General features: G+C 43.6%; 1 protein-coding gene across 1 annotated transcript in view; it reads left to right on the plus strand.

Annotated features, from left to right (window-relative positions):
* Positions 1-26,623, plus strand: part of CNTNAP2 (contactin associated protein 2) — a 1,413,967-nt gene that overhangs the window by 1,118,946 nt on the left and 268,398 nt on the right. Inside the window, exon 14 of the mRNA XM_040259921.1 lies at positions 587-757. Within this exon, the coding sequence (XP_040115855.1) occupies positions 587-757 (171 nt within the window). The remainder of the gene's footprint in view (positions 1-586; positions 758-26,623) is intronic.

Below are 26,623 nucleotides of genomic sequence, written 5' to 3' on the forward strand. Positions count from 1 at the left end.
TAGTCCATCCCTCTCGGTCAAGTCCAGATGCTTCTTGCATCAAACGTAAGCCTGGGGACTTCTCTGGTGGTCCAGTGGTTAAGACTTCACCTTCCAATGCCAGGGGTGCGGGTTCAATCCCTGGTCAGCGAGCTAAGATCCCTCAGCTAAGATGCCTCACGGCCAAAAAAAACCAAATCATAAAGCACAAGCAATATTGTAACAAATTCAATAAAGGCTTTAAAAATGGTCCACATCAAAAATGAAAAAAAACATAAACCTGAGTTCAAAACAGCCACACCCACTCACCACGTGAAACCAGGGGTGTCCCTCCATTTTCCCTCCTCTGACATGTACTCCTGAGAGGACACCTCTTAGAAGGATTTATCCACCCTTAGTCAAATATTTTATATACAGACACACATATAACTTTTGGAAAGTTGAAGACATGTTTGTGGGGACTTTGTGCAGTGTCATTCAGCAGGAAGAGCGGAAGCAAGGGCTACTGTCAGTGGGATTGCATTAAAACTCGGGAAGCGGCTCTCTTTTCCACCAGTGCCGTGATCGGGTGTAAATTACCCTGCCCTCTTCTCTGTTCCTTCCACAGGAAATTACTGGAATGCGGCCTCTTTCCCAAACCCATCATCCTACTTGCATTTCTCCACTTTCCAAGGGGAGACCAGTGCCGACATCTCCTTCTACTTCAAAACATTAATCCCCCGGGGAGTGTTTCTTGAAAATCTGGGGAACACAGATTTCATCAAACTCGAACTGAAATGTGAGTATCCATTGTTTTTCAGCTCATGAATAACTACTCTTGTCACTTACAAGCTGGTCTTAACCTCAATTATGTAATTGGCGCTAGAAGGTAGATGCACTCCCAGAGAAAGACCCATGCCCAGATGCTCAAAGGACACAGTCACAGACAGAGCCTCCCACAGTGCTGTTCTAGGAGGACGAGAGAGGACAAAATGGCCCTGATACCGGCGGGGAGAATGTGTGTTTTTGTTGAAGTCTAGTCAATTGACAGTGTTATGTTAGTTTCAGGTAACAGCAAAATGATTCAGTTATATATATATATATAGCTTTTCAGATTCTTTTCCACTGTAAGTTATTATAAGATACTGAGTATAGTTCCCTGCGCAATAAAGTAGGTTCTCATTGTTTATCTATTTTATATATGGTAATGCGTATCTGTTAATCCCAAACTCCTAATTTGTCTCTGCCCCTCTACCTTCTCTCTCCCCTTTGGTAATCCTAAATTTATTTTCTATCTGTGAGTCTATTTCTGATTTTGTAAACTAAGTTCGTTTGTGTAATTTTTTTTAGATCCCACCTATAAGTGATATCGTATGATACTTGTCTTTCTCTGCCTACTTACTTCATTTACTATGATCATCTCCAAGTCCAACCATGTTGCTGCAAATGGCATTATGCCACTCTTTTTATGGCTGAGTAGTATTCTGTTCTGTATATATACCATATCTTCTTTATCCATACCCCTGTTGGTGAATATTTAAATTATATCCATATCTCGCCTATTGTAAATGGTGCTACTATGAATCTTGGGATGCATGCAGCTTTTCGAATTAGAGCTATATGCCCAGGAGTGGGACTGCAGGGTCATGTAGTGGTTCTGTTTTTAGTTTTTCAAGGAATATTTTTAAGAAAGTATTTTTAAGGAATATTAAGGAACAATATTCCATGTTGTTCTCCATAGTGTCTATGCCAATTTACTTTTCCACCAACAATGTAGGAGGGTTCCCTTTTCTCCACGCTCTCTCCAGCATGTATTACTCATGGACCTTTTACCAATGTCCATTCTGACTGGTATGAAGAATGTATTTGTTTTCTGAGGAGATAGGGTTAAGAGTAGATGGAGGATCGGATAAAGTGATCAGGAATAAGAAATAGGAGTATTGGGGTAACAACACACACGAAAATAGGAAAAATCAGAATTAACATCGGCGGGAGTGGATGAAGCAACCTAGACAGCAGAATGGTGTTGCTGTGCAGCTCTGGGTCTGCAGCTTTGCAGAAGAGGCTCCACATCCACCCACCCTCTGAAGGTTTGAGTCCTGGGTGTTCTCACCTAGGGTGCAGAAACTACCAGAATCCCAGCAAGGGCAGAGGCTGCCTGGCTCAGCTCAGCCCTGTGGATCCCAAAGACCCTCAGAGGTTGTGTGATTTGAGGATGCCACCTGCAGAGGCAGGGAGTCACTGCATCTGAGCAGGTAAGTCTCATTGTACGGGGGACCTTTTATCTACGGGGCACATGTCCAGCTTTACAAACCTGTGTCCACAAACTTCCAGGTCTGGTGCACATTTGCCGGGCTCCCCTGGCTGTTCAGACCCAGGAACAGCCAGAAACAGGAGGGGAAGCGGGTCAGTGCCCCAGGTCCCTGCATGGAATCTCAGCGCCTTCCCCGCATCAGAGTCCTTCCTCCTGGCCTGGGCTCTGTGTCTGAGCACCTATGTTACTGGGTCTGGTCTGAGGATGATCCCAGACATATTTTCCAGAAATAGCTGATGGTGTATTTTCCTCCTTTTGTAGTTACAATTTTGCAATATGGTCTTTGAGAAAGGGAATCTCAGGCAACTGTGTTTCTGCTGAAATCCTATGGGATTCTTTCTGTTAAATGCTGGACGGTGGTGTGGCAGAGGTGCATGGACTTTGGAATTTTCATTCTCAGGTTGAAATCCAAGTCCTCAGGCAAATTGCTTAATCTGTTTGAATCCTAATTTCCAAATCTATAAAATGGGGATGATAATTTGCTGGGGTTATCATGCTAGAATATAGCTACTCATGAAGCATTTATTTCAGTGTCTAGTAGTTACTGTAATTATCATCTTTCTGAGAATGCTCATTACAGATCTAGTATCAGCCAGATCTGGTTGAAAGGAAGACTGAGAATATTCTAGCCCTAGAGTTACAAAGTAAACAAATAGAAATTATTTATTTTCATGAATTATGGACTAGAATTATTTAAAAGGGATTTCCACAGAAATTAATTGAATCAGACTATTTTCTGACTTACACAAAGTTGGGTTGTATTTTAGAAATATCTCATGGCACAAAAGGAACACTTACAATCCCATATTTGAGTAATTCTATGAGTTTCTATAAAATTACTTGAGTTCGCCCTGTCCTTGCTTTATACCTCCATGTTTTGTAAACTCAGTCCTGGGTTGGAAATAAGACAAATGAAGTATATAGAAAGAGCAGGCATTTCTACTGGAGTATCTGTATAATAGAATTTCACTCATTTCTAATTATGAAAACCCTCCATAGATGTTTTCAAAGTCCTGTCAGTCTTTCCGTGATTTGAAAACTCCATGGCAGAGGGTGGATTATCGCCTCATTTTGTCATGTGGCTCTTTTCCATCAGCTAGTTTACTTTTGGTGAAGAAGTGTGAGACTTTCAAGGCACAGATTGGAGGCTGGCCTCTCCTCGGAGTTCTCTAGACCTTCTAATAATTACTGAAGGTGGAAGCACCTTTTATAAGGTCCCCTAAATGTTAGAGATACCAAATGTCCATCTTTGTATAGCACCTCCATTCAGATTCCAAGGAACTTTTGGGAGGAACAGGGAGAGAAAGGCAGGTTGGTCTGTTTGAGCAAAACTTCTTCAAAGTATTCAAGAAGTGGTGCTTCCACAAAGAACATGGAGGAAATGTGGCCGTGACTGAGGCTTGCTTCTGCCCCATGCATCACGTTTCTCCAGACTATTCTGTGCAGGATACGTGGGGCGATGGGAGAGGTGGAGAATTCTTGCAAGCCCCTCTCTCCCTTCCACTGATGAGTCACTGCAAACCTAATGGGTCCCGAAGTCAAACTTTTAAAGAGTGTCCCTACTTTTTTTGCCCTGAATTTGCTAGGCTTTCTAATATCTTTCAGGTAGGAATTCAAATTTTGCTTCTCTATGTGTGTTCTCAAAGGAGTTTTGTCACAGTTTGTGTCTACACAGTGGTTTCTAGAATAACATTTCTGTTAATTAATGACATTGTATCCTTCTGTTGGAAATGGAAAATTCTGGACTCTAAGAACAGTGAGTCAGGGGCTTTCCTGGTGGCTCAGCAGTAAAGAGTCTGCCTGCCAATGCAGAAGACTCAGGTTCGATCCCTGATCCAGGAAGATCCCACATGCCTCAGGGCAGCCAAGCCCAAGCACCAGAACTATTGAGCCTGAGCTCTAGAGCGCAAGAGCCCCAACGACTGAAGCCCCTGAGCCCTGGAGCCCATGCTCTGCAATGAGAGAAGCCACCGCAGTGAGAAGCCTGTGCCCTGCAACTCGAGAGTATCCCCCCGCTCACCCCAGCTAGAGAAAAGCCCTGCAGCAATCAAGACGCAGCACAGCCAAAAATTACAAAACAAACAAAACAGTGAGTTGCACTAACTTAATGAGACACCATCAGCATCTTACTGTGCAAGTGAAAAAGCCCACGTGGTAAAGTTAGACTGATGTTACTCACTAGCATGCTCTACAGGTAAGACTATAAGGCTGTATTTCACTTCTCTGCCGTCTATATTTTTTTTTCATTCATTCGGTGGGTATTTACTGAGTCCCAACCATGTCCCAGATACTATGCTAGGTCAAACGGCGTTAAGTCAAGCATGGCGTCTTTCCCTCCAAAGATCTTTCTGTTTGTTTTGGAAAGCAGCCAAGTCAATCAGTAGCTATGATAACAATAAAAATAGCTCAGCTTTGTTCAGACTCTCTGTGTCTCCAGCACTTTTCTGGGGACTTTACAGAGAGCATCTCACTTACTTCCCTAACCACCCTTTGGGCTGGAGCACCACCGTTAGCATCTCTGTTTTTCAAATGAGGAAACTGAGGCACGGGGTATAAGTTGCCTGGCCAAGGTCACACAGAGGGGATGTGACAGAGCTGGTCCTTAATCCCAAACATTTTTTGTCTGTCCTGAGTCTGTTGCTGTTAACACCAAACCACACCACCTCCCAGAACAGACATTGAGAGAGATGGCTGAACGCACTGAGGGGGCATTTAAACCCAACTGGAGTGACAGGTGCTTCCCAAGGAATGTGATGCTTTAATCAAATTTTGATGGATGAGCAGGAGGCAGGAAGGGGAGGAAGGTGGGGGCAGAAGGAAGATCTGGGAAGGAAAAATGTGACTAAAAGGAGAACACCTGTCCATGAAGGTGTGAGCTGGCTTGCCTTGACCCTGAAAGTTATGGGGAGCGGGGCCATAACGCGATCAGATTTGTGTTCACCCGAGGAAAGATGGGAAAGCCAGAGAAGAAGTGGCAGGGACTGCTGTGAAGATGGTGCAGAGTGAATGGGAGCTGGGGAAGCTGACAGGGAAGGGTCCTAGATGAGAGGGCTGCTTAGGAGAGAGATTCCACAGGTTCTAACAAGGTTGTTGTGTGAGTGAAGTGTGAGGGAAGGTTCTAGAATGAAGCCAACATTTGGTTGGGATGGCCTTGATGATTGTGTGGGTAGAACAACTTTTACCAAGGATGACGGCATTGGAGGGCAAAATGAAAACTGCCTTCGGATGTTCTGAGTTTGAGGGCCCACAGGATCAAGGAATGTCTCTCCAAGTGGACACACGTAGAGGATGCCGTCTATACAAGTCTGAAGCCCGACAAAGCACTCTGAGCTACAAGCATGCAACGTGAGCAGCAGCGTCACTTAGAGAATCATCAGGAAATCAGTATGGGCGCCTCAGCATGGATGAGATTGCCCAGAACAAATGCACAGAGAGAGAAACCAGATGTCCAAGGGTGAAAACCACACTTAAAAGACAGAAGGAAGAAAAGGAGCTTGTAGAAACCTGGTAGAGAAGTGGGAAGATGGTGATATCCCAGGAGCCAAACATAGAATTTCAAGAACAGAAAAAGTGCCTGATGCCACTGAACTGAGAGATCACGAAAGGAAGAACATAAGGGGCTCTTCAACTTTCACACATAGAGGTCACTGTCAAAATGTGAGGCCGTGTCTGTGGTAAGCAGAGGTGGAGACAGAGATCAAGAGATGGTGGTTTTCTTCATTGTTCTTGTGGGGAGGGACTTGAGTACAATGTATATTAAAAGAGAATTCAGTAAAGGAAAAAGAAGTTAGAGATGTGGAAGAGAAAGGGACTGGTGGGAGGGGTTAAGTCCCCAAGGAAGTGAGAATGAGTGAAATATAGAATTAGAGCCTCTGAAGGGAATGAGGGAAAGAGGAGAGAGAAGCCAGTCCAAACCAGAAATTACTTTTGATTGTGTTGTTTGTTTGCTTATTTTTTGTCAGTTATTTTTGAGATGGCCGAGGAGCCGTGCTTTAGAAAATATTCACTAACAACCACAGACATTTCCATTTATTTTTCCGGAGTTCCCCATAGGGAACAACTTGACTTCCCTATATCCCTTTTCTGGCCAAGATGCTCCCATCTTGACCTTGACCATGGTCCCATCACCAGGCCAACTCTCACTGAGCACCTGCTGTATCAGAGGCACTAGGGTGGATCCTGGAGGTTCCAAGGTGAAAACAAGAGAACCCAAGACCCTCACCTACTAAAGGAGACAAACACACTGACTGCAGTATGGATGCCTAACTTTTATCACGAACTTTGTAAGTGCCATGCCCTGCTCTAAAACTGTGATAGGTACTAACATTTTTAGGTTTCATAACAAGTTCTGTCCACATTTTATAGATAAGGAAACTGAGACACACAGGTTATCCAACTGATTTCAGATATAGTGCTTATGATCATTTAAATACAATAAATAAGTTACAAGGATAGGTATACATTATCTTAAATGTCCAGAGGAGAGATACACAACCCAAGCTGGGAATGAAGAAGAAGATGAGGTGATACCCAAGCTGGGTCATAAAGAACAGGCAAAGAAATTAGCTACCCGAAGAAGTAAGGGAAAGAACTCTAGCAGGAAGGACAAGGCAAGCAGAAGCATAAGGATGGGGAACGTGACGGGTGCTTGGGAGCGGCAAACATTCAGTGTTGTTAGAGTAGGAAGTATGACACGGGTGGGAGAGACTTTTAGGCAGGTCTCAGGCCTGATTCTAAACATATGGCAACCTGAATATTTCAGCCCAATAGTTATTGGGTACCTAGTCCATATGTGCCAAAGAGGAACTCAAGAAGAATAAGAATGTTCCCATCCCATCGCACACAGTCTAGTGGGAGAGACTAGAGTAGAAAACGGTATTTTGGATGAGATGAAATGTTAATAAATATTAGGGCAATACACGGCAGTGACCCAGATGAGGCAACAGTTACTTCTGCCTGGAGAAGAAGAGAAGGTTCTTTTGGAGATTAAGCCATTGTAACTGAGGCTTAACCCCCATTTCTGGCTCTGGATCCCAAAGGCAGAAACTAGTCATAGATGGCGTGGATGCACCGCAGAGGTGAGGTGCGTGGTTCACCAGTGCAGCAAGGGCTGTAGGACTCTGTGCTCGGTGGGATCTCCAGGGCCGGAACACTGCCTGGCGCATCGCAGGTGCTGAGTAAGCATCTGTTGAAAGAATAAAATCAATGAAGGAGGTGCTAGGCTAATGGAGAAGCATAGAAAAATCGAGGTGGAAAAGGACAGCACCACTCAGGGGAGGTGGGAGTCAGGATGGTGATAGACATACATGGAAAGGTGGAAGGATGATCGTGGTTGGTGAAATTTAGGAATTCAAGATTTCACGAGAAAGCAGTTTGGGCGATGAGCAGGTCTACGATGCATCGTCTGGCCATGCACATGGGCTTCTGGGTTGTATGAAAAGGCTGTGGGGAAAGTCATGGCAACGGGCGCAGTGGACAGGGAGCCTGTGATCCAAGCATTGCAGTCCCTGGGTTCAAGGATGGCAGTGATAAGCACAGGAGAGGAAGTCTCATGGGAGGAGGCATTGCTGAGTGCAGTCTCTGGTGCCATAGAACAAAAGAGGCCCTGAGGTCAAGGGTGCTCCCAGCTGCCCTCCTGGCCCCAAGACATGGGCCCCAGGGGAAGGGGTTGGGTGACTGATTGGTAGGTTTTTCCTCAAGGTGAACTGTAATCAGAGGAAGTGTTTAGAAGTATTTGATGGTAAACAGTGACCGTAGTATTTCTTAGGGCTTCCCTGGTGCCTCAGATGGTAAAGAATCTGCCTGCAATGCAGGAGACCTGAGTTCGATCCCTGGGTCAGGAAGATGCCCTGGAGCAGGGAATAGCAATCCATTCCAGTATTCTTGCCTGGAGAACCCCAGGGACAGAAGAGCCTGGTGGGCTATATAGTACAAGGGATCACAGAGAGTCAGACATGATTGAGTGATTAACACTTTCACACTTCTCTATAGCATTTTTATTCTTTGTTTAACGATTTAAAAGAGCCTACACAGTGGGGGGATTTTGAAGGGGATGTCTCCTGTCTGGAAAACATTCAGGAGAAGCAGCCAGCAACTGAAACTGAACCAGGAATTGAAACTGAAGCTCCAGTACTTTACCCACCTGATGCAAAGAGCCGACTCTGGGAAAGACTCTGGTGATGGAAAAGATTGACGGCAAGAGAAGAGGGCAACAGAGGATGAGATGGTTGGATGGCATCACCAACTCTATGAACATGAGTTTAACCAAACTCTGGGAGATAGTGAAGGGCAGGGAAGCCCGATGTGCTGCAGTGCATGGGGTCTCAAAGAATCAAACATGACTTAGCAACCCAACAACAACAACAACAAGAAACTGTTGCAATACTTTAGCATAAGCTTCCCTGTTGACAAAGCTTGAGCTTTTCCAGGTATCCGGTTGACTTGGAACACAGATTTGCATTTAACCGGCATATCTCCACAAAATGTGCTGGCAGAAGTCCAATGTCCTGCTAATCTTCAGGAAACATATTAAGGAAAAACCTTCATTTTCCAAGATACCAGTTTCTGCAGTACACATGCTCAAGAATGTGACAGAAGAAAATATTCTGCAGAGGAAATAAACTAATGGCAATTTATGGTCCACTATTCCAGAACTGGAACAACTTTGTATATTAAGGGAGCTTCCTTTGTGTAGACATGAGGAATGTCTGATTCCACTTTACCGGTCTCTGTGCCATGGGAACATTATTCAGGGTGTTTCTTCTTTGATAAATATTGTGAGTTTTTAGTAATACAGATCAGATGTTAGCACCTGGATTTTTCCTTTTAATTATCCTACCCTTCTTGTTATCAACATAGATTCAGGAAGAATTTTAGTATTTCTACTTCTTTGCAAGTCTAGCTATGAGCTCAATTAGTGTTAAAGATCCGGGACTCTAAATGATCCTGACTTGCTCATTATAATACATAAGAAAAAAAAAAACACCGTAAAATGTTTTTTAACCTGCGTAGAAACACTGTTGTGAATGTTTTTAATGTTTACAAAATTTTTCTAGTTTCTGGTTTAAACTTTTCAATTTCAATTGTGGACCAAAACAGTTCAGAAATATAAATGAAGATGAAACTTGTGCTCATTAAAGTTATTTAATATATTACCCATGTGCATTTCAAAGTATTAAAATATATACAAATAACTAGTAACACTGTCAAGTTTAATGCACCCAGATTTCTTTGCCAATCTCACTGAAGGGGACAGTTATTTGAGTATATGGCATAGGTGTGTGTGTGCTAAGTTGCTTCACTCGTGTCCAGCTCTTTGCAACGCCATGGACTGCAGCCCGCCAGGCTCCTCTGTCCATGAGATTCTCCAGGCGAGAATACTGCGGTGGGTTGCCATGCCCTCCTCCAGGGCATCTTCCTGACTCGGGGATGAAGCCTGCGTCTCTCGTCTCCTGCATTGGCAGGTGGATTCTTTACCACTAGTACCACCTGGGAAGCCCCCAGTGGCGTAGGTACCCTGGAGTTAATAGACTTTAGGATGTCCTCTTGATGGGAAAAGTAACCAAAGTTACCTCAGATGTGACTACCCATGTCTGCTGATTTGGCAATTTCTAGAAGAAGTTGGGTAGGCCTCTAAGCCAGATATAGTCACCTGTTCCTACAAAGTTTCTGTTCCTGCCCTTCTCTCTCCACACTCCGGAGGCATCTAGAAGATAACCTCCCTACTGAAATCCTGCCCTCACGAAAGATGTTTTTACTGTATCCTAATTTAAAGTGTAAAACATATATAAAAGAGAAGTCTTTCATTTTCCTTTAAAAAAAAAGCAACACTTCTATAAAACAATTAATTTGGTGCATTGCCTGGAAAATAATAGGCATCCTCATTAGAGAGCATCTTTACTTAGTTCGTCTGAAGGAATGGGTTGTGTGTCATTTCTTTAGAAAAGTGCTGACATTTCGTAGAGATTTTTTGTGAGTGGAATTTCTCTTCTGTCTCATTCCCTTTGATTCGAATATTTTCTACATTATTTATAGTGTGTGATAGTCCACAAAACCTTTCCCTTCAAAGAGATGGCATGTTAAGGTGTCAGAAAGGCCAGCTGCTAGAATCAGCCTGCCTGTGGGCAGCTGGAAGAGAGCAGACGTCCTAAGAGGAGAGGAAACTAAAGAAGCTAGGATTCGTGCCTCCTGCCCTGGGACAGAGCTGGAAGAAAGAGTGTGTTATCCTGACAGAAACAGACACGCGGATTAGTGAGAGGGGCAGAAATGTGTGTGTGGAGTTGTAAGGAGGTTAGAGACCTGACATCTCCCTTTCTAGATGCTACCAGTGTCTCTAAGGGCTTGATATTTTGTAAAAAAAAAAAAAAAGCAAATGCTTCGAGAGGGAAGGGTTGGTGCCAATGTTAGTCAGTGCTTGTTACAAACACTGGAGAATTGATCCAACTAAGGACGACACTTGGGACCAATTAATTCAAAGCCAGTTGCAAAAAAGGATACAATAAACCAGGGAGCAGAGCTTCATTTAAATATATTGAGTGACTGGGGAAGATTACTGGAAATAGCTCAAAACCAGAAAAATCTCAAAGAGCCGAAGGCAACTGTAAACACAACAACTCTAGGCTCTCACGAGTCATCAGACAAACGTAAATTAAAGCCTAATGACAAAACATTGGCCAACTGGATGTCAGCTGGAAACTTTACAAAAACAGCGTTTTACAAATGAAGAGTTCAGGGACTTATCTCCTCCAAGACACATTTTGCTCAAATTTTAAGGTGATATTTAACAGCAATCAAGATAGGAACTTTGAGGAGACAGAGAGAAATATAAGGCTTAGATGAAATCTAATAGAGGACTAGGATCACAGATGGAATATATTTTGCTTAAATACTTTAGGAAAGACTTATTTCTATCTCTATGCTTTTTTTAAAAAAAGAAAATTTTAGTTTAGGTACTTTCTGACTTACAAAGGGATTGTGTTATAGGAGTTTCTGAGCCTGTTATCTAGAACCTGGACTATATCTTCCTATAGATTTTATATTGTAAATGTCACTCACATGCCACTGCTGCCCATAAGGAGCTTTGTTGTTTGTCTGAGTTTCAAGAGTGGCTTACAATAGAGCTTCATGTGCCAGCTTAAGGGTTCTGGGATCTGGAGTCCATTCAGTTTAGAATAGAAGTGTTGAGGAGCAAAGGGAACTTCCTCCCCTATTGATGAATGTTGTCCTTATCCAGGACAAACTTCTCAAAGTAGGAAAAGGTTTTGTTCACCTTTATAGTAGTCAAGACACAGCTGTGCCTCTCCGTTCTTTGGGAGCAAAGTTTGGTGGGTTTAGTAAGGAGATGGCTCAGACATCCTGAGCACGCACAATCGAAAACCTCCGTATGACTCTCAGACACTTCTCTTTGCTCTGAAACTTCTTAGTTTTATGAACTCTGTGTGTGTGTGTGTGTGTGTGTGTGTGTATGCGTGCACGCGTGCATGCGTGCACTAAGTCACTCAATCACGTCCAAATCTTTGAGACCCTATGGACTGTAGCCCATCAGGCTGCTCTGTCCAAGGCATTCTCCAGGCAAGAATACTGCAGTGGGTTGCCATGCCCTCCTCCCGGGGATCTTTCCGACCCAGGGGTCAAACCCACGTCTCCTACATCTCCAGCATTGCGGGCAGATTCTTTACTGCTGAGCCACCAGGGAAGCCCATTTTATGAATTAGAGAATTCCATGAATTCATTCAAATATCATATTACAACATATATATTTTTAAACTATGGCAGTGTTCTGATACAGAGCAGGGTATTGGAACTAGAATAAGGCCATACAACACCTTTCATCCCATCAACATTTCAGTGGTCTGAGGGAGAAGATCCTTTGGTTATAGTTTTTAATCTTATGAATAAATATTTTACATGTGATAAGGTCATAAGAGACTTGGGAATAAGAAATATTCTTGTTTAAGACTAAGTTAAGCTGCTGTAATAAATAAAACCCCGTGTTTCCATGACATTACGGCAGTGCCATCTGCAGGCTTTGTTCCATGAAGTCCTTCCACACAGTGAAGGCTCCTTTTGTGCTGTGATTCTAGAGCCTGGGCCTTTCTAAACCAGTTGGCAGAGAGAGGAAGGGAGCTGGAGAAGAATTATCTCCTTGTACCCACACTGGTCCAGAAGAGACACACACTCCTTTTGTCCCTGTTCTGTTGCTGGTAACTAGGTATGTGGGTGCACCTCCTCGTCCAGGAAATGCCGTTCCCAGATTCAAGGCAGTTTTACAGGAGTCTCGTGGGAAGGAGAAAACATTTCATGAGAGGTTAGCAGTCACAGGCACTATGGCCTGAGAAGGAGTAAGCTTTCACCTTGTCTAAAGACATCAAGGTAGGTTTCCAGAAGATGCAACATTTGATTTGCCTTGACGGGTGACAGGCAAATAAATGAGATAAAGGCATTTTTTCCAGAGAGGAAGCAGATAAAGAGAAAGATCATGGAGCATTTGAGGAACTGAAAAGAAAATAGCAAAAGCCCAGTAAATGGTTAGAAGACACTTCTCGTTCAAGTAATGATCCTTCGCATATCCATGTTAAGAGTTAGACAAAAGAAGGCTAGCTGGATGGACCTAAAGCCTCGTAAGGAAATGACTCATTTTACTTGCCTTTGTGGATAGTATTAAAATGATCAGATTTGGTTTTCTGCAACTCTGAATTTGATTCCTCTGCTGAGAACTGAGGAGAATGCCAAATGACTTCTCATGGAGAGGGTTGATATTTAGTATTCTACAGGGTCTTTCTGGGTAAGTGCAACCAGACTCAATGAATAATAGAAACAGTGTATATCTGTCAAGTGTAATTATAACACTGAATATGCTCTTCTTGCATTCTGACTCCTGTAGGCATTAGTTTAAACATCTGAGCATGCTGGCACTCCAGACCTGTGAGGATTCCTCTTTGAGAAATAGCAAGCCCTTATTATTTGGGCCATTTTTAATATGGAAAAAAAGCTCACGTCTTGTTCAAAATTATTTTATGGTACGGTTTGACCACTCTCTTTTTTAAAGAATCTTCTCAGATCTCTTAAGAATAGGAAAGAAGTAAGGAAGAACGTTTCAATCTAGTTTTAAATTCCCTCTAATTTTCTGTATTTAAATGAAATTTCCTTCTTTGCATTTTTATTAATCTCTCTGATTAAATACTGGCTAAAATTATAGAATAGAATAGCTTAAAATGTCACCAACCTTTGCAAAAACAATGAAAAATGATCAGATTGTAGCTTTTAAAAATTACACAGTATTTGTTTACTGTTGAATGATTTAAAAATCCAGAAAAGCAAAAAGAATAACCCCCCAAAATCAACTATACTCTCAAATTCTGACATATGTAACACCACTCTTTTGATGTCCACATTTCCACACATTTTTCTGTGTGCTTATATATAATTTTTTACAAAAAGGCAATCATAATAGTACATACAATTTGTAACATATTTGTTTCAAGTAACAGCATTTTAGAAACACATTTCCATGTCTTTTTATTTCCTGTTATAATTTATTACAAGATATTAAATATAGATTCCTGTGCTATACAGTAGGACCTTGTTGTTGTTTTTTAAAATTAGTTTATTTATTTTAATTGGAGGATAATTACTTTATAGTATTGTGATGGTTTTTGCCAAACATCAACTCCAATGTCATTTGTTTTTTAAACTCTGCCACAGTGATTGTTTTTCCACCTGAGGGCAGAGACTGTATCAGAACTCCCAAGAGAGCATGTATAATTTTGATCATAATTTTATATTTACAAAGCAAAACAAGAAAGCTATGGTTTTGTTATATAGCCTACAGAACATAACACAAAAGCATTCTTATTGGCTGGTAGGGTGTTTATCTGAGATCTTCAGGGCTTTGTTTTATGGTCCATCAGCCTCCTACATCTGATCATATCAGCATCAAGAGATGACAATTAAGATTACTACATCAACAAATAGCGGCAAGGCTTCAAAAAAAGAACAGTGAAATATAGTGCTTCAATTGCCAATTGCTCCATTTAGCTAATTATCCTCTATTGTTGGGCTTCACTTTTAGAAGACAGATTTTCACACAGTATGACCTACTGGCTTCCTATTACTAATCCTCAAACCATCATACCAGTGCATATGTAGAGTAGGTAGTTCATTGTTGCTATTTCAGTCTTGCTCACACACCCAGCATGGAGCAGCAGGGCAGGCTGGAATGATGGACGTGGAAGACCTCATTCAGGAAGGCCACACAAGGATGTGCCCTGCAGGGCAGCCCTCCTAAAGGATGACCTATTCCCAAGGCTTTTCCATCCACTCACTCTGTTTTCAGACCAACTGAGGCAGAGGCTGGCAAGTAGCTCAAACCCATCCAAAATTGTTCTCTCATAAAGAGCTCTTGAGACAGAATGATCCATTCCTTAATCAAATCAAGAGAAAAGGAAACATGCTTGTCTGAACTTTGTACAAATTGGCCCCTGAAAATGTTTTATATGTACAGTCTTTCAGTCAGTCAGTTCAGTCACTTAGTCATGTCTGACTATTTGTGACCCCATGGACTGCAGCATGCCAGGCCTCCCTGTCCTTCACCAACTCCTGGAGCTTACTCAGACTCGTGTCCATTGAGTTGGTGATACCACCCATCTCATCCTCTGTTGTCCCCTTCTCCTGCCTTCAATCTTTCCCAGTGTCAGGGTCTTTTCCAATAAGTCAGCTCTTCACATCAGGTGGCCAAAGTATTGGAATTTCAGCTTCAGCATCAGTCCTTCCAATGAACACCCAGGACTGATTTCCTTTAGGATGGACTGGTTGAATACTTGCAGTCCAAGGGACTCTCAAAAGTCTTCTCCAACACCACAGTTCAAAGGCATCAATTCTTTTTTTTTTTTTTTTGTGGATGTGATTTATTTTTTTTTTTAATTTATTTATTTATTTTTAATTTTTACTTTACAATTCTGTATTGGTTTTGGCATAGATTGACATGAATCCACCACAGGTGTACATGTGTTCCCAAACATGAACCCCCCTCCCACCCCCCTCCCCACAACATCTCTCTGGGTCATCCCCGTGTGTCAGCCCCAAGCGTGTCATATCCTGCATCAGACACAGACGGGCATTTCGATTCTTACATGTTATTATACATGTTTCAATGCCATTCTCTCAAATCATCACACCCTCTCCCTCTCCCTCTTTGCTGCTTCGGTACAGTGTTTCAGTTCAGTTCAGTTCAGTCACTCAGTCATCTCTGACTCTTTGCAACCCCGTGAATCGAATTACACCAGGCCTCCCAGTCCATCACAAACTCCCGGAGTTTACCCAAACTCATGTCCATTGAGTCAGTGATGCCATCCAGCCATCTCATCCTCTGCCGTCCTCTTCTCATCCTGCCCCCAATCCCTCCCAACATCAGTCTTTTCCAATGAGTCAACTCTTCGTATGAGGTAGCCAAAGTATTGGAGTTTCAGCTTCAGCATCAGTCCTTCCAATGAACACCCAGGACTGATCTCCTTTAGGATGGACTGGTTGGATCTCCTTGCAGTCCAAGGGACTCTCAAGAGTCTTCTCCAACACCACAGTTCAAAAGCATCAATTCTTTTGCACTCGGCTTTCTTCACAGTCCAACTCTCACATCCATACATGACCACTGGAAAAACCATAGCCTTAACTAGATGGACCTTTGTTGGCAAAGTAATGTCTCTGCTTTTGAATATGCTATCTAGGTTGGTCATAACTTTCCTTCCAAGGAGTAAGCGTCTTTTAATTTCATGGCTGTAATCACCATCTGCAGTGATTTTGGAAGGCAAAATATTTGTTTATGTAGACTGATTAAGAAAGTTGTCTTTTTAACTATTATGACCAGAAATAAGAGAAAAGGAAGAGTACCTGATGGTGAATCACTTTTGTTATTTAACATTATCCATTTTCATGGGGTTCTTTGTTCAGGTAGAAACTGGTTGGCCCAACCACTGGCAATACTGTGGAGTGTTGTCCTGTCATTTTTCAGAGGTGGAAATACATGACCGCAGGGGTCTATTGACTCTTCTACAATGTTAATTGGGCATTTCTCCTAGGATGCTCTCAACCTTGAGATTCAAAGATACTGTATTTTTAATGTTCAACCCTAAGATTCCTCATTTATAATATTCATTGCTAAATAGAAGATAAGAACAAATTTAAGTAATTGTAGCTAGAGAAAAACTGTTAAGATAATTTAAAAGGTCTTTCACAAAGATTTCAAGGCACATTTACAGAAGTCTTTCACATTTTAAGAAACTTGTTAAGTAGAAAGAAAGTGATTCTCCCCTCCTGTCATCTCTCTCTGCTGACCCCGTGGCATGGTTTCACTTTTTCTCCATTATTTGTCTGCTATTCCAAATACTGTAGTTGAAGAACATCTGGTGTTGTTGTGGAAAACAGAATAAATCTGTTTTGCATTGAGTTTATAGCATGTAGAATATAGAATCTTCATGTGGCACTTTTCCCCCTCATTAGAGAGGTCTTGTCTGAAGTCATACCAAGCTGGCATTGAAAGAATCTGCTCGATAGGGAACAATTTGTTGTAGAACAGAGAGACAGAAACAGTATCCGTGATGTGACCTATAGTCTGGGCTGGAACTCAGCCCATGGCAACCAGGAAGCAGTCTGTTTTCCTTATGATAGGCTTGTTCACAGCTCTCATCAGCAGCCATGCACCTTGCAAAGCCTCGTCCTTTTCTCCTTGGATCTTGCCTTTGGCTTTTACTCATGATGTGTCCTTGCTCCTTGGAAGAAAAATTATGACAAACCTAGATAGAATATTGCAAAGCAGAAACATCACTTTGCCAACAATGATTCATATAGTCAAACCTATGATTTTTCCAGTAGTCATGTATGGATGTGAGAGTTGGACCATAAAGAAGGCTGAGCACCAAAGAACTAAGGCTTTTGAACTGTGGTGTTGGAGAAGGCTCTTGAGAGTCCCTTGGACTGCAAGGAGATCCAACCAGTCAATCCTAAAGGAAATCAACCCTGAATATTCATTGGAAGGACTGATGCTGAAGCTCAAGCTCTAATACTTTGACCACTTGATGTTAGAGTCAACTCATTGGAAAAGACCTTGATGCTGGAAAAGATTGAGGGCAGGAAGAGAAGGGGACAACAGAGGATAAGATGGTTGGATGGCATCATTGATTCAATGAACTTGAGTTTGAGAAAACTCCAGGATATAGTGAAGGACAGAGAAGCCTGGTTTGTTGCAGTTCATGAGGTTACAAAGAGTTGGATACGACTGAGTGACTGTACAGCAACATGACGTGTCCACAGAAACATAGGCATCCATAGCTCAGTCATTTATAATTGATTAATTGAATGGTATATTATCTCCTTATAAGCTTCAGCTTGGTCCATGTTAATGCCTGTGAACTTCTTTCTGATTCAAGCTGTTTTTGCATCCAGTTGTATTACCTTTGATGGCCATCACATCCCACATTCCGTTCTTTTTGAACTCTCCATCACCAAATATCTCAGTAAACCTACTCTTTCTGACATCACCTGAGACCAGCCCCATAAATCACCCCTGGTCCTCCACGAAAGCACATTTTCCCCGGTGAATGGTTTCCATTTTGCTGCACAACTTGATCTTGATCAAGAGAGAAGCTTCTTTGACAGCCATCCCCTCTTTGATCCACTCTCCTCTCCATCTCCGGAGAATCTTTAGGCATCCAGTTTTGTGGTTTCTCTCCTGCAGCTTCTACATTTCCTTTCATCACACATATTCTCTCCCCACCATCACCATCTGGGGCTTCCATTTATCCTTCCAAACTGGCACTCTCTGCCCAGCAGACAAGTCCCTGATGATTCCAAACACGGGGGTATTTAAACCCTGACTACCTGTCCCTGACTGAGGATAGCGGCTGTTTCAAGCCACATGTCCTTTTGGAAAGCTTTTTGTCTTTTTCCTTTTTATATAATATAGGTCCATTAATATTCAAGAAGTTATCCTCAGAAGTTAGTTAAATGCATGGAGAAAGCTAAAATTAGAAAGACTTTGCATTTTAAAGACAGCTCTCTGTTTTTGCATGGCCAATGGTAACTCCCTTCTGCTTCCTTTTCTCTACGGATGCCTTTGTTTGTGAAGTTATTTTTTAGCCATAATAAAAGGCTTAAAGGCCAAAATACAGAAAGAGAAAGATCTCTCATACTCAGGAGGTTATCAAGATACCAGAGGTTTAAAAATTAGTTCAGCGCATTGATTCTTAAGCTCCAGGCATTTCCTTGAAGAATTTCCAAAAGACTTCAAATAATTTTTCTCCTTGCCAGTGTTCATGTTCAGATGTGTTTAACACTGAGATTTTGGGTGTGAATATGCATATTTGGCTCTAGAAATTTCCATACTCACAAACTAAGACTCTAGTAAAGATTAGTAGGGTTTATTTCCTGCATGATATGAAAAGTGGTACAGCACAGTTAGAAAAAAAGAAGCTCACTGGTTAGTTATAACTGGATGTGAACATCTTACAGACTCAACTTCCTTATGTCCATGACTCCATAGGAAAAGCATGCCTGGGGGCTGGCCTATGGGGCTTCTCCTGGTCTGTGCCTCTGTGCTCTTTTTCTTATCTGACTCTAATAGATTCTTTCCCTGCAATAACCATACACATGAGTAGAGCAGCTTTCAGTGAGTTCTGTGAGTCCTTCTAGAAGGTGAGCTTGGAAGTTGGACTTCATTCTCGGACATCTGTCAGCCTTAACACTGATGGGTTGAATTATATGCTTCAAAACTGAAGTGAAGTTTTTCTCAGAGAATTAGACCAACTGCAGACTTGGAAGGACCACAGCCCACACAAAATTGCACACACTTCTGACACCACTACAAGTTCAGCGGGTCCCCCAAACCAGGCTCAGGTTTGGTGATTCTCTAGAAGGACTCACAGAAACTGAAAGCTGCTCTACTCATATGTATGGTTATTGCAGGGAAAAAATCTATTAGAGTCAGACAAGAAAAAGAGCACAGAGGCACAGACCAGGAGAAGCCCCAGGGGCCAGCCCCCAGGCATGCTTTTCCTATGGAGTCATGGACACTTTCCTTTCCCGGAATCGATTGTGCCAGTATGCATGGGGTACTGCCAACCAGGGCAGCTTGCCTGAGCATCAGTGTTCAGAGTCTCTATTCAGGCTCCATTATGCAGGAATGGTCCACTGCCCACATGGCCAACCTCAGTCTCCAGCCCCTCCAGGGACTGAACTCTGTGATCCAAACCCCCATCATCACATTATTGGTCTATCTGGAGTGGTCAGCCTCCACCCTAAATACTATCTGGCAAGGTCCCTACCCCAGATACTGTGTGGTGAGGCCAGCCATCACCCAAATCACATTGTTAGGCTACCTGGTATGCCCCGAGGCCCCCGGGCAGACAGGGACACCCCTACCAGGCATAACACCCAAGGCTTTAGATACTATCTGCCTAAAGCCAAGGGCAAATCCAGACCCTTCCTTGAACAAATTTAAAGTGTTTACTATACAGTTTGAAAATCTCTTGATGACAAGGAAGCAAAAGATTCTAGGACCTGCCTACTGGAATCCAACTTGGCAACCCTAGTGTTGAAAGTGGTATTCCAGGCCCACCTGCATCAGAGTCACCTGGCATTAGCAAAATACAGACTCCCGGGTGGCACTAGTGGGAAATTACGAATCCAACTGCCAACGCAGAAAACATAAGAGAGGTGGGTTCCATCCCTGGGTCAGGAAGAAGCCCTGGAGAAGGCAATGGTGACCCACTCCAGTATTCTTGCCTGGAGAGTCCCTATGGACAGAGGAACCTGGCGCGCTCCAGTCCATGGAGTCAAAAAGCATCGGACATGACTGAAGCGACTGAACACACACACACACAGCCCCACCCCAGCCTACTAAGTGGAAGGAGCCTTGAAATATTCATTAGGCATGTTTCTTTTCTTTAGCAGTTTCTTATGGAGGCCAAAATTTGAAAACCATAATTATGATCTCAGGTCCTTGTTCCTAACAGTAGAGTGGAAATAGCACAAGGTGTGGAAATGAGTGGAAATTCTGCTACCAGTTCCACTACAGAGTTTACCTTGGGCATGTCTTTGTTCCTCAAACGTCACATGTTTGGGAACAACATTTGGCACAGTCTGTTTCAAACAGAGGTGACTCATGTATCAAGTTCCTAGACTGAGAAATACACATTATGTTACTGTATGATCTCAGGGAAGATGCTTATAGAACTATAAGATGGCATTCCTTATATATGCTAAGATGGCATTCCTTATATATGCTAGTGTGTTAAGTTATGGTTTGCCTTAGGAAAATGCAGGGAGTTGTTTTTCTCAGAGTAAAACTACCTAATTGTTTGGCCTCCAAACAATTGAATGGCAAGAGTGTTGCCCTTCATTCATAAATTGTCAATGCTTACTCTGTCAAGCATTGTTCTAGACAGTGAGCAAAAAAGGGACAAAACAGGAAATAGCTCCTCTGCTTTCATGAGGCCAAGAGCACATGTATATTGTGCCAGATGCTGATACATGCTGCTGCTGCTGCTGCTGCTGCTAAGTCGCGTCAGTCGTGTCCGACTCTGTGCGACCCCATAGACAGCAGCCCACCAGGCTCCCCTGTCCCTATGATTCTCCAGGCAAGAACACTGGAGTGGGTTGCCATTTCCTTCTCCAATGCATGAAAGTGAAAAGTGAAAGTGAAGCTGCTCAGTCGTGTCCAACTCTGCTGATACATGCTATGTAGATCCAAAAAATTAGGGTAAGGGGGAAAAGGCAGCTAAAGGATGGGATGTGGTTGGGGGAGACGCTATTTAACAGAGAATGTTTAAGTGAAGTCACTCAGTCGTGCCCAACTCTTTACCACCCCATGGACTGTAGCCTACCAGGCTCCTCCGTCCATGGGATTCTCCAGGCAAGAATACTGGAGTGGGTTGCCATTTCCTTCTCCAGGAGATCTTCCTGACCCAAGAATTGAACCCAGGTCTCCCGCATTGGAGGCAGACGCTTTACCATCTGAGCAACCAGGGAAGTAATAGACATAAAGGTAGAATGTTTAGGGAAGGAATTTCTAAAATTCAGGCTGTTCACAGAGGGGTGGAAAAACAGCCGTAGAGTTATTGGGTCAAGGGACCAGTAAGTGTTTAGGAGCTGAGAGGAGAAGAGTGTCACAAACTAATAAAGGAGAACACCTTAAGTGATGGGGTTGCAGAAAGACTAACAGGAGCAGACACAGGCGGAGAGCACAGAGGCAGCTCTTTCAAGGAATTTGGCAACAACAAGGAACAAAGCAATGAGATGCAAGGACAAGAGAAGGGCTGTGTAGTGGTGGTGGCAGCTGTTAGCATTAGACGCGTGTCGGTACGTTCATGTGGAATAATCCAGTAGAGGACAAATGATAGAGGCTGTACAGGGAGGGGGGAATTGCCGGAGACATGTCCTGGAGCAGGATGTCCAAGGCAGGAACACAAGGCCTTGGACAGGAGCACCGGTGTTCTCTTGACTCCTTCCTCCTGTTCCGCAGCTCTCTGTTCCCCACGGGGACCTCATTTCAGCCCCCCTGCGCCTTCTCATACCTTCTCCTCTTGCCTAAATTATTTTGCCTCCTAATGGACACATAGCCCTTCCTTCATGGAAAAGAAAAAGAAAGCAGAAACTGTATTTATAACATTCTCCACTCATAGAGTGAGGCTAACATGTCCGCTCTGCCTGTTACCAGTTTTGTTACATGGATCCAATGAGATTTGGTGCAGAATAGCCATTGGGAAGCTATCCATCCTTGAAGTTCACTTTAGAAAGGAAAGAAATTGTCACCAGAATTGTAACCGTGCTGGCTGGTCTTCTCAGCATGCTCACTTTGTGTACCTTCCCTGGTCTTTTTACCCATTCTGTACTGAATGACCAATTTTTTCTGCTGCTTCCCAATAGCACTTTGAGTCTAATGTGTCTGAAGGTTACCTCACCTGCTGGCAGAACCCAGAGTCCAAAAGCCTACTCTCCCGGACAGTTGTTAAATTCGTCTCTCAATACATTAAGCCTGGAGTGATTTGTTTGAGAAACACGCATGGTGAGTTAGAATGAGAGCAAATAGTGCCACCTGCTGGAATTATACTTGAAGAAGGGGAGGGGAGATAGTCTCTATTACTACCAAGAGCTGTCCATGGTTTTGTACCATTCCTTACTTTGTCACTCAAATGCAGTCATGATCCAGATGCAATCAAAGACAGTTTCTGCCATCTATGCTTGTTTCTAATGCCCATATACCACCTTGTGCATTTCTTTCTCAACATCTTTCTTTTCTCCCTGTAGCATTCCAATACATATAACTACCAGTAAGATTACCAGGGCTTCCCTGGTAGCTCTAAAGAATCAGCTGGTAAAGAATCTGCCTGCAATGCAGGAAACCCCAGTTTGATTCCTGGGTCAGGAAGATCCGCTGGAGAAGGGATAGGCTACCCACTCCAGTATTCTGGCCTGGAGAATTCCATGGACAGAGGAGCCTGGCTTGCTGCAGTCTATGGGGTTGCAAAGAGTCGGACACAACTGAGCGACTTTTACTTTCACCAGTAAGACCAGCTGTATTTCATTTATTGTTTCTCTTAGAACCTCTTAGAAATTAGATCATAGAATGTTCACATGCAAAGGGAACTTAGAGCTTGTCAATATGTTTTCAAACACATTTTAGACACAGAAACTGTTGGGAAACTATAGATGTAATCCCCCTTTCAGACACCAATAGACTGAACCCAAAAAGGTGACAAGGCAGAGTGAAGACTAGAAATCATAAATACTGATTGCTAAACTGTTCTCTGTATCAGTTAGGATGCTTTCAGCTGCAACATAGAAGGCTTTAGCAATAATGGATATCTCACATAAGAAGCCTTGTGGGGCCCCAGGAATACCTTAGGGGCTGAACGTCACCTAGGCCCAAGCTTCATCCCATTTCCCTCCCTGTTCTCCTCAGTGTGTCTGAGGTTTGCAAGATGGCCCCACCAACACCGGGAACCACATCTCCACCCAAGATCAAGGAGTGAAGATGGATGACTCTCTCTTCCCTTATGAACTAATAGATTTGTCTTCTACAGGCTCCCCCTCACGTCTTATTGGCCAGAGGAAATGAAAGATCCCATCTTAAGTGGGTTACTGGCAAGGAGCACAGCAATCTCATGTTTGACTTAGAAAAAAATCCAGATTCACCCGCTGGGCCCAGGGTAGGGCCATCCATACGTGAAGCACAGAGTTATGTGGAAGCACATAGCTTCCTGAGCAAAATCAGGTCAGCTCACAGGGAAGAAGGTAGGGGAACAGCCAGCTGTCAGGCAAAATTCTCCGTGGGTCTCTCCCATTTCTGCTTGTCTTCTGAACAAGAGGCATTGTCAGCTTTGTCCATACCTTTGAAAGGATGTGGGTTTAGCGGTCTTGGAAGATACATAGTCTTCCTCCAGAACAGAAGGTAGGTTTATCTCCTGACTGAGTTAATAAGGCTAATGTCTCTTCCCAGGACAAACATTAAGCAGACTTGCCAGCAGCCCCTCTAAAACTTACGGGTTTCCTGAGGTCAGAGTGCACCAGCTACCTGAGCAACATCCCCCCTGGACTGCTCCACGTGGCCCCCACGGGATCGGGGGCCCAGAGAAACCAAGACGGACTGACGCTCGCTTTGCCTGCTACCCCGTGAGGAATACAACGCTTTGTCTCTGACCCAGGAGCTGCCCGTCTTCCGTCTGCAGCTACAAAATGATGGCAAGGCAACTTGTGAGCTTGGAAGCAAGTTGCTCCCCAGTTTTCCCGACACCAACAGAAAGGCAACCATGTGTGTTTGCTACAGTGTTCTCTCTAATGAGCCTACCTAGAAACACCCAACCCTCAAATACTTATTTCTGGAAATACGAATAGTTTCAAGATGTCTGAAATCTCTTTCCCACGGGCAGAAACAGGGCAGCCCCTCCGCCTCCAGCTGGAGACGCATGTTAAGTGACGACGGTGTCGTTGGCCACGGTGTCCTTTACGCTGTCTCCCTTTCATTCGCTGGCTGACTCTCTCTGTAATTATCTTTTTTTAAATGTCAGCTCCTCTCACCCAGAAGACCAAGAGCAATCAGCCGCAAACTGAACTTTAGAAGCTTCTAAGACACACTTTCCGTTCGGCGGGGAGATGGGATTTCTCAAAGGCAATGTCAGGGAAGCTGATGCTGAATGACAGATGAAGGAACTCTTTCCTTCACTCTCACACGGGGCCTCGCAGCCCCTTCCTCAGGAAGCACCACAGGGAAGTGGGATGGGCTGAAACTGCAAAGGCTTCTTCAATGAAGCGTGGATGGAGCCTCTTTGAGGAGGATCTGTTCTCAGTTTTTCCACTAGTCATGGACGGATGTGAGAGTTGGACTATAAGGAAGGCTGAGCACAGAAGAATTGATGCTTTCAAATTGTAGTGCTGGAAAAGATTCTTGAGAGTCCCTTGGACTGCAAAGATGAAGCCAGTCAATCCTAAAGGAAATCAATCCTGAATAGTCATTGGAAGGACTGATGCTGAAGCTGAATGTGAAAAGCTGACTCATTGGAAAAGACCCTGAAGCTGGGAGAGATTGAGGGCAGAAGGAGATGAGGGTGACCGAGGATGAGATGGTTGGATGGCATCATCCACTCAATGGACATGAGTTTGAGCAAACTCCAGGAGATGGTGAAGGACAGGGAAGCCTGGGGTGCTGCAGTCGTGCAGACACGACTGAGCAGCTGAACAAGAACTGGTCTCAGACTCCCTCTTACTGCACCCAGCTGGGGAGAGAGGACTGAGCTACAGTGTGCTCCTGGGAACCTTCTCTCCTTCTCTAGAGGGAAGTGTTGATGTTAAGAAGACCACGGCCCAGAAGCAGAAACAGGGGGCCCAGTGTGACAAGCACAGAGGGAAGCATGGGTATTTCCTGGTAGCTGCTGGTCCTCGGGGTTTCTCCTAATGGTGACAACTTAAAGACATGAACAAAAATCCATCATAGCAGGAGGAGAGGAGTGGAGAAAATTAGAGCAGCATCAGTCCCTCCAAGTTAAACCTTAGGGCTCAACTCAATTTATCCCTACATTGCATTTCCCTGACGGCTGCTGATGCCTTTTAAAATGAAACCATCTTTCCTACTTAGCTCGGAAAGCCTTGTTCTCTGGCTATTCTGACAACTTACATTTAAAAAATGCATCTGCTAAGACACAGCACTGCAAGAACAGAAAAAATTCAATCTTAAAACCTGAAGTTACATTTTCCCCATCGACTCATGCCAGAAACTCAGGGAAAGATCGTTCTGTCCATGAGTCACATGATCATTGACCTGCATTCTCCTCATACTTGTGTAGAAAGCTTGGTGACGGTCACTCCAGTGAATCCTGGAAGGCAGGAGCCCCTAATTCAGAGAAGAAATGTCACCAGCACACGTGTGGGATCACCACGGGTGTTAAAATTAAAGTCCTCTTTTAATGACATAAAGGAGCCAAATTCCCCAGTACAATGAGGTTGATTACATTGAGCTCTGTGTCTAATGGCTCTAGAGCTCAACAGAGTAAATGGCTCCTCAGAGGGGCCTGACCCAGGGGTGGGGAACAGTCTAGGTCCCAAGAGAATCTGGCCCACTGCGGTTTTTAAATTAGAAGTGTGATTGCTTGCAACATCATCTCGAAATGGTACCAGTGCCAAGCGGCTGAATTTTTCATTAGCCTGGGGGAGAAAAGATGACAGATATTTAATTAAACCGCTTGGCGATTCGTCAGAGGCTTATTGATAGATAGAGGCACCAGATCACTTTCTAAGCAAAGTTAGGCCCTCCAGTGATGTGGGAAATCTGTTCTGTCAAAAAGCATTCGCCAAGCTGAGGAGCTGGGACCCACATGCCACTCTGCCTTTCCTGCCAATGGCAGGAAAAAAAAAAGTTAAAAAAAACATGTTTATAAAGCACTCAGTGGTCACGGAGGAATTTAAAACCTAACATGTGAAGTAAGAAAGCTACTAACGATTGAAGTTGCCAGCACACCCTCCTAAGCCATTTTTCCATTGTTGGAAGGTGATTTAATCAAGGAGGTTGACTGGGAGCAGAACTAGGAAAATAAAAAAAATGATTTGTGGTCAGTGCCGGAGGGGAAGTTATGAGAAGGACTCGGCATCCCAGATAGCGAGTGTTCAAGGTGTGCAGCAAGTGATTCCGGAAGGGGGTCTTAGGCAGGACCCACACTGCCCTGCGCACAGCACCAGGGGTCAGGAAAAGAGATGGGTCATCCTCACTGCCTGCACAGCTCACAGCTCCCAAACTCTCCAGAGGAACTTTAAAGATTAGATTGAAAGTGTCAGTTGCTTAGTCGTGTCTGACTCTTTGCGACCCCATGGACT

This window comes from Oryx dammah, unplaced genomic scaffold (genome assembly GCF_014754425.2).
Source record: "Oryx dammah isolate SB20612 unplaced genomic scaffold, SCBI_Odam_1.1 HiC_scaffold_18, whole genome shotgun sequence".
NCBI lineage: Eukaryota > Metazoa > Chordata > Mammalia > Artiodactyla > Bovidae > Oryx > Oryx dammah.